This window comes from Triturus cristatus, chromosome 1_2 (genome assembly GCF_964204655.1).
Source record: "Triturus cristatus chromosome 1_2, aTriCri1.1, whole genome shotgun sequence".
In the NCBI taxonomy this organism is placed as follows: domain Eukaryota; kingdom Metazoa; phylum Chordata; class Amphibia; order Caudata; family Salamandridae; genus Triturus; species Triturus cristatus.
In genome coordinates, this window is record NC_140580.1 from 371871707 (window position 1) to 371881129 (window position 9423).

The 9423-nt window shown below is 47.4% G+C and overlaps 1 protein-coding gene across 2 annotated transcripts in view; it reads right to left on the reverse strand.

Moving 5' to 3' along the window:
• FAM13C (family with sequence similarity 13 member C) overlaps positions 1–5153 on the reverse strand; it is an 841555-nt gene extending 836402 nt beyond the window's left edge. Inside the window, exon 1 of one of the 2 annotated variants that reach the window (XM_085604789.1) lies at positions 4944–5153. In XM_085604789.1, the coding sequence (XP_085460915.1) occupies positions 4944–5005 (62 nt within the window). In that variant the 5' untranslated portion in view covers positions 5006–5153. The remainder of the gene's footprint in view (positions 1–4943) is intronic. The other variant, XM_085604792.1, reaches the window with a different exon arrangement.
• Between the last annotated feature and the right edge of the window lie 4270 nt (positions 5154–9423).

The window sequence follows — 9423 nt, forward strand, 5'->3', positions numbered from 1 at the left end:
TCACTGTATGCAGACGATTTGCTACTGTACGTCAGGGACATAACCGCCATCCCTGCCTCCCTCGTTGGCGTTTTCCGCACTTTTGAAGGAATATCGGGCCTCAGGGTTAACTGGGCCAAGTCGGGGGCGTACCCCTTTAACCCTGACGTACAGGAATGTGACATCCGGCTGGGAGGGGACAGGCTACAATGGCATCCCACCACTTTCCGATACCTCGGGATCCAAATCTACCGCACACCGGCGGATGTCTTGGAAGGGAACATTTGCAGAGCGATCGCTTCTATCCGAGCGCAAATTGGCTTTTGGAATACCCTACCCCTGAACGTGCCCAGCCGTGTGGCGCTAACCAAAATGATCGTGCTACCTCGCCTCCTCTACTACTTCGCGAACATGCCTCTGTATGTGCCCGTCAGGCTCTTTCGCGACCTAGAGGCACTGCTCCGTTCACTCATCTGGAACAAGGGAAGGCCACGAGTGGCGCTGACTAAATTATATATGCCCACAGACTCGGGGGGTCTGGCGGTTCCTAACCTGGAGCTGTACTACCTTGCGGCGCAGATGCAATGGGTGGCGGGATGGCTGAGCGGCAAACACCTCGAAGACACGGCCACACATATAGCTACATGGACGCAAACGCACATTAATGCGCTGTTCCATCCGATAACCCGCGCACCCTGCCCCTCCCAGATCTACCTGGCAGTGGCGCGCAGATGCTTTCTGAGGAGCCTTCGCCTCACGCGCGCTACGAAACCTTATGCCCCTAGCGTACCACTTCTGGGTATGCCCAGCCCGACGGGGCCGCTCACGGAGACTCACTTAGCTGGCTGGGACCAAGCGGGAGTGGCCACGCTGAGCGATCTATATGCTGATGGCGCACTGCTCACGTTCGCCAACCTGTCTGAAGACTCGACCCTCCCGGCGGGGCAGTTCCTCTTACATGCTTCCATTCTGCACACACTCACGGCTTCCTGGGGTGACATGACAGATGAGCCTCCGATGCATACCTTCATGCAATACCTACACGTTATGGGCCATGGTGCGCACGTCGTACACTGGCTGGCGCAGGCACTACAGGCGCACTCGCAGCCATCCACAATGGCATTGAGGGAGCGCTGGGCGACGGACAGGGGAAGAGACTGGGCGGACAAGGAATGGGCGATGATACTGGCCGGCCCAACGAACGTCCCACGCAACCCCCGCTTTAAACTTATACAGTACTACATCCTACAGCGCGCATACCTCACCCCTGATAAAATTAACAGATATTTCGCGAGGACAGACGCAACCTGCCCGCGATGCTCCTTGCCGGGAGCGGATCTCTTACACATGCTATGGCACTGCCCGGAGATACAGGCATACTGGGGCACGGTGCTGCCACTGCTCGCGTACGGCGCGAATGGGCGGCTCCCGCACACATGGGAAGCATGCATTCTAGGACTCTACAGGCGCACAAAAGACAATAAGGTGCAGGCACGCTTTTGGGACATGGGTCTTATCACGGCCAAACGTATGATTACCAAGCACTGGAAGGCAGCAGCTTCCCCGCACGTACGCCACTGGAGAGCCTCCTTTGTTAATTGGGCGCAAGCAGAGAGCGCGGTGCTCCTTCGCGAGGAAACGGCAGGGCTCCGGAAGTTCCCCATCGCACACCTCTGGGACACTCTCCTTGGGACATTCCAGAGGGCCTGCCGGGATAGGGGGATAACCTGAATCCCTGAGATATGTTGCACCTCCGCTGGTGGGACAGCGCCGGCCCTGGGGCTGCTGGGAGGATGACTCTTATCTCCCCCCCCCCCCTTGCCCCTGCTTGCCCCTGACGCCCTGGGGAAACTGGTGGGCGGGTGCGGACGCGGACACTAGGGAGTCTCGACCTCCCTGAAAGCCCTCTGTCTCTTTTGTTCCCCTCTCCTGACTTGCGACTCCCCGCGCACGTCGCGCGGTCCTGCCGAGCCCAGCCTGACAGCCAAAGACCCTCCTGCTCTGCCGCAGACCGATCTCCCCCCCCCCCTTCACTCCCCCTCTCCCCCTCGGCCCTGTTTGAGTTTATGACCTTAACCCTAGCACATATTCTTGCTATGCACACACGGGATAGATAAGGACTATGATGCTGCATACCAGGCTCGCCAGCTCTATGCGCTGCCATATGTGTAGCTGTGAGCTATACTGGGTTATCCTTGCCGCGCTTCGGCCCGCACTCTGAGCGCGCTGCTGGCGTTCGACCACCCAGAGGCCTCTACATTCTGGGGACATGGCGACGTCCGCTGGGTCACTGGCTTGGGGCTTGGGTGGCAGCCGGCATAGCCGTGGAGTGGGCTAGATCACAGCGCCATCCTCTACCGTTGATAGCATCCACCTGAGACACCTCTAAAACTAAAAAGCACATGCGTAACATTCCGCGCCTACTCCCTTCACAACGCACACACCCCCCCTTCTGCGCGCATGTCATCCTGAACAATGCCGCCGGACCTCCGGGTTGTCGGCTAAATGGCTGTGTTCTCATATCTGGAGATGTACACTTTATTTAACTGCTTTACCACCTGGACGGTGACTGTGCGTTGTAAGACGACATAAATGTGCACAATAAAGGTTTTAAAAAAAAAAAAAAAAAAAAAATGATCATATTGCACTTGCATGTCTGCACAGATGGTTTATACCATGACATTTTTTCAAGTGTATACGCTTTAAGAAAAGGTATTTAACCCAAACCAGGATGCAAACTGTTATATATGTGCAGTCAGATAACATCGCATTAAAGGTACCTCTCTTACAAGAATTGTCTAAAGTAATTGTAACCCGTAATCTGTGATGCAGTAAAGTGTTTTTCTCATGTCAATTTATCTCAACTATGGTAATAAACTAGGGTGTTGACCAGGGCGCTGTAGAAAGAAATTATGAAAATGTCCTTATATTTGTACATTGCTATAAATATCATCAGTTAATGCTTCAGAATTGTTTTCATTTCCATGACGCGCATGTGCGCTTTTTACATGCTTTTCAACAACACGAAACGCCTTTTAAGATGCTTACATTGATATTTAAATATGGCTAAAAACGACATTCATTGTTACTTCAGACAAACATTCCGCGTCACCCTATCTTAGCACTAGAACAACAACGAACACTGAACAGCATTATGTGCAACAGCTGAAGCGCCTTTCCTGCCGCCGGCCTCCCACTTATGTCCTCGCAGGCTCACCTGCTGTAGAGACACGGGCCGCTTGTTTACCGCATGTATTTTTATCGTGACTGACTGCAGGGAGCCTGTGTGGTGGGCCACATCAGTGGCCTGTGGAACCGGCGCTGCTCAGGGCTTTCAGATAATGAGAGGCCCCGGTTACATTTCCAGGGGGTCATTTTCTAATACCGAACCCGTGAGTCACATTTCCCACTGGCAAAAAAATATATACAAAAATAAATAGCTCGCGCGAGGGCTCTTAAGTTGAACGCTCTAGAAACTGCGCCTAAGGTCTGTATCTATCTATATCAGCTTGTGAATCTGTTACTGACCTCGGTGATTTGTAGTATGCTCACCGGCTAAGTAGTTGAGCAATGAGTGTGCACTGAAGGCCACTCCCACCCCAAGTGACAGATTTAAATGTAGATTGATTGCACTGCAGTGATTCTATTGGTAACTGAGGTGCTTCTATTGAAATTGGGGAGAGGATGTGGTCCGTCGGCTAGACTGCCGATTTTGGTGCTGGAAACCAGGGTTCGAACCTCGGGGTCGCGTCCACATCTAGTGATTCTGGGCAAAATCACTTAATCTCCCCGTGCCTGAATGTGTAATGTAAATACGGTGCTCGTGTAAAGTGCTCCAATACCTTCGGGTCGAGTTCGCGCTATATAAATATGCACGAGAAAAAAGCATGTGGCATATAAGGGCGATTAAACCAATAAAAATGGCAGCCAGGCGTAAAATGTACCCCAGACCCGCTGACACCGCCCCGTCGGCAGAGGATGCCGTGGTGTTTGTGAATTGCCTCCCTCAGACGGAAACCTGGCCCGCGTCCAAGCGGCGGAACTCTGTTCTCACGCTTTGACACAACAACCCCACAGTTGGTTTGAGGTTTCTATTTCAGGCATCGCTGTCATGTAAAACAGGCCGCACTGCAAAACAAATCCATACACCGATTCCCTGGCGTGCACGCGATGCTACAGTTTAAATGCTCCCGGAGCACAGTCAATCACTGCACGGGGAAGTTGATGGTAAAATAAAGGGGGTGGGTGTAAAGGGAAATATATGAATACGCTATTGCATAGTCGTTGAGGAGCGACAGAGCTAACACCCCGCAGTTTAAAATTGGCAGGTAACAGGGGAAACCGAGGTTTAAATTAAGTGCTCGGAGGGCGTGCCTTGCTTATCACATCATGACAGCAACCCTGACAACTACCAATAATCTTGTGTCGGTCGCAGATAAACATTCTTCAATTTATTAATCACAGCCACATTTCTACATTAAATAAGCACGCCCACATTTTCCATAGGTTAGGTTAGAAAATATATGTGTTTATGTTTACACGGCTGCTGGTCAGTGACAGCTTTGACTGCTACTGCAGGTGTCATCAGAAGCTCTGCTGAGCCAATGTGCGTTACTGTGTCAAAAAAAATGAAATATTTCATTTGGGTGTTCACTGCAGACAGTTAACAGCTAAGCATAACTCAGACGGTCTTCAAAAAGAAGGTTTCTGCTTTGTGAAAATGATTTATACATTTAATCCATGCATATATTACTTCGTGCTTCCATGACCTATACCATCATTTTCGACTGGAAATTTAGAAGATAATTGGGTATTGCACCCACATTGTAATGCAACCCACAAAGCCGACTATGAAAGCAGGAAATGCAGCCGACGAATAACGATCAAGCAATTCACAGCTGTGCGCGGTGCACGCGCGCTCTCCCGGTATAAGGTTACAGCATGCATCTAAAACATCCACTTACTCGGCTGCAGCAGTGCTGTTGAAGGAATTATTCTGAAGGCTGAAGCAGAAACAAGAAAACATCAGACACGTCTGCAGGGCGGGCAGTCCCTCTGAATCCGGCTCGGCAGTTGGCACACATACGCAAACATGGCATTGGAAAGGCACGGCTCTGTGTCAGCTCAGCTGAGCAACACACGATGTAGTACCTTGGGCTACACTGCTCATGCTCACACTGGAAAAAAATGCCGGGAATCAACCTTGCATCAAAAACTACAATGCCCATCAGGCCATGCGCTGGCTGGCTAGACAGTATATTATAGTAGGAAGTATTACACGTACAAAAGGTATCACGCTAACCACAGACGGCATGTATTATAGAATCATTGCTTTTACAATTTCAGGTACTTTTTCGTATTACAGAAAATCTAATTATATGTGCAGCAAATAATATATAAAAATATTTAAGCCAGTTTCCTATTGATTTTAAGACATCATTTAGCTTCCCATTATAGCAAATTTACCATTTTGTCATTGTATGCTTTCCTAATAAAATAAAATACCTGCAGCTAAAAATTATGATTTATCTAAAGGGAAAGAGACTTCCAGCTCAGGACTAACGATTGTTGCACCTACAACACAAATCTCTGAAAATACACTATAGTCCACTAATATAAGCTTGTTATTTCTGCACAATACTCATTATTTATATACACCAACATCAGCTTTTTAAGTTGAGGTAATAAACGTATTTTGTCCACAAACATCAACTTCTTGCTTTATTATGTTTAAAAGCATTGTTTGAAATTTTGAATATTAAAATTACTAACCTGTTACCGATGAATAAAACAGAAAAGTGTACTCATCAATATTTTTAAAATCATCTCATCTGAAAAAATAAGAAGCACATTTCAATGAATTTATATCACGGAGCATATATAAGTAACAGTATTATATACACAGGTTCAGCCTCACGTGCTCATCTTGAATGCACAACCACATACATATGCCAGCACAAAGACATACACAACATAAAAACACACCTACGCAACACACACCCACACAACACACATACACACGCGCATACACCTGTGTTTGCGGAACTAAACATATAAGGATAAATGTGCTTAATCATTGGTGGCTGCTGATTGTGGAGGGGAGCCCCATTCACCCTCACAGATAAATGCCCTCAGTTCCAAAGATAGGCTGTATCATAGTATGAATTGCCTGGGATAAATTGAGTATGTATGTATTTTATTTTCAGAATTAATTTACTCGGCAGCATTCTTTGTTTAATCCGTTCTTAAATGTTTTAGATTCAGAATATTTATTATCTTAACATACATGTTGTAACGTATGTGTATTGCTTTTATGACAAATCTGTCGAATAAAGCTATTTTTGATTGATTGAGCTTAATCATTGGTGGCTGCTGATTGTGGAGGGGAGCCCCATTCACCCTCACAGATCACCCATCAATGTTCTGATACAGTGCAGCTCCACACAAAGTGGCTTACAAAAAAAAATATCCTTCTTATGCTTTTTGGTCACAAATATAACTATTATCCAGAATAGGTCCTGTAGAGATAGGGAATACCTGATATAGAGTAGGTTGAGGGTGTGGGTCTTATAACCCCCCTCCAAGCAGGAATGAGATCAGGGACCGGCACCATCGACTAAGCTTCCAAACTACAACTTATATACTGGAAGTATGTCATTCTGGGAGGCGGTCGGCTCTACGTAGTTTTTGATGAGGTCCGCACTGCCTTCAACCTCGTGCCAAGGGAGGCCTTATGGAAAGTTCTAATTGAACAGGGTGTCCCAAATTATCTTGTTGATGTCATCAGGATGCGGCACCAGAAGAAATGTGCGCAGGTTCGATATAGCAAACATGGGGAGCTAACATCAATACCAGTCATGAGGGGGGTAAGACTGGGCTGTGTTCCTGCCCCAACCCTGTTTCTATATTAACAATCTGGGGCCGTATAATAATAAGTGCCCCGGGGGCGTAACGGATGCTTGCACCCGCTTTGCACGTCCCGGGGCACTTTGGTATTATTGAAGGGGGTGCAGATGCTTGTGTCTCCCCTTCTATAATCCCGATAGCGCTGGCGCACTTAAAGCACCAGCGCTACCTTCAGAGGGTGTTCCCTCATTTGCATTGGGGCGTGCCCTATGCAAATGAGGGAATTCCTTTGATTCTGCGCCCGCACCATATTACAGACGCAGGCGCAGAGTCAAATCAGCCCTCAGGAGGTGCAGTGACAGTGTGCCATTTAAAAGGTGGCGCACTGTCAGTGTGCCTCCAGAGAGCAGCCCTCTGCAGGGGTAAAGGGGGTCCCATGGACGCCCCAGTCATCCCCTTGCAGGCGGGTGCAATCCCTGACTGCACCCACCTGAAAGGAGATCTCTATGACCCTGTAAAAGTTCAGGCGGATGCTGCCTGCAGTGTGAAAACACGGAGCAGCTGCTCCGTGTTTTCACATGAATGCGCTGCCTGTGGGCAAAGCGAGTTCGTGCCTGCCCTGGGGGGCAGCACATACAACACGATATGGTACATTGTGATTGTTTGCGCCCGGCGCACCTTTTAAAAGGTGTGCCGGGTGCAAGCAATCATTATGCATAATACGGCCCTTGGTAGCTCAGTTAAAGAAGTGCAATCATGATGCCCCAAGCATAGCGGTCATGAAGATCCCAGCCCTTCTGTTCGCAGACGCCCCCCTACTGGTATCCAAATCCCCATGAGTATCCAAGATCTTCTATACCAGTTTGGTGTCTTCTGTGACAAGAGAGGGCTTGAGATCAACCTCTAAAAAAACAAGTATAAGCTCATTAATCCTAGCCACACAACCTGCCCTAACCCGTCTCTGAATGGTGCTCCATTTGAGATAAGTGGGTATTTGGGCCTCACTTTGATGGAGAATGTTGATTGGTCTGCTCAGATCCACAAGAGCAAGTTGAAGCTCGAACATTATGATTGGGTCATCATGAGGGGTTTCAAGGGTTCCAGCTTTCAACCAGCATCTCCGGCCACCCATATCTTCAGCCTACAAGAATTGGTTGGTGCTTGTATGGAAAAGAACTGTGGAGACACATGCGGGCTACTGCACTGAAGGTGGGTGAGAACCAATTGTTATGAACTTTGGTTAATCTTCCAACTAGTACCCCACTCCTGCCATTACAGTTGCATCGAGGCCAGAGGTCCATCGCCCATAAAGTAGCCCTTAGACCCTTGCTATATTTGAGATGGTTAGGGGCCTCAGTGGACTTAGTTCAGTATCGGGCAAGATTGAAGTAGCTACTTAGACAGCCTGGAGTTTCCAGGATTCCCTGGTTGAGCACATCAAGAACTTCTTGACAAAGTTGGGATGTGGACACCTGTGGACTAATCCAGGAGGGATTTACTGGAGGTACACAGATAGAGAATTGAGTAGGAACAAGAGCTTGGGCACTCTGACACTAGCCTTCATGGAACTTAAAGATACCTTCCTCATGGAAGAATATATGGATTCCATTGCACCCCCTTTGGCACAAACCCTGTACATTAAATTCCATCTTGGGACTCTACCATTGTGCCCCTTCACTGCTAAATGGGGGCAACACAATATTAACCCCAACTTGACCTGCCCTTTTTGTCCCCAAACCAAGGAGTGTATCAATCATATATTGTTCTTCTGTCAGCGTTATTATAATCACAAGAAGAAGTGGATACTACCACTCTGTTGAAGTATGGAGATTGGGGACTTTAGTATTGTTTCCAGAATCCTCAGATCCAACACATCACCCTTGATCGTGTTTGCTCTGTCCTGCTTCTTAATGGAAGTATGGAGAATCAGACAGGGCAGTGTGAGGCTATGAATACTGTACTACACTGCCTATTGCTGTCCGCAATGTGATTCAGATAAATACTCTACTTGCACCTTCTAATTTAATGGACTTTCCTAATTAGGTGTTATTCCCCACTGGAATCCAGAAGTATACATCATATGGCTGTAGCCTGTTTTGTGAAATTCCAAGACTAGCAAAGTTTATTGATTAAGCTGTTATTTAAGTATTGCTCATTAATGGCCCTTATGACAGTTTTTTAAAGGATTTTATTGTTTTTAAAGTTTTTATGTCAATTGTATTTATGTGAACTTTTATGGCAGCATTTGCAGGAAAAGAATATGATTAGATATAGAACCTCGGCAGCACTCTACATTAACATTTCACAAGACGTTACAGGAAAGTTCCAATATTAACTTAGATGGGGGAAAAGGACAGTCCCATTATAGCAGTTTGTCACCATGAGTGTGCTGTATGTCCTTTTTGAAAGGGCTGATTTGAACCAGGCTGATTTGAATAGGATGAAGCCAAATATGTTGTGCATGCTACCCAAACATTGAGATAAAGCTAGTATGTAAATGAGATTAGAAGGAAAGACCTTGCTGGGTGTTATTGACCAGGGATGTAGTAACAATAGTTCACCAGGTGGGGTATCATTCAAGGCCAGGGGGGTGTGGGT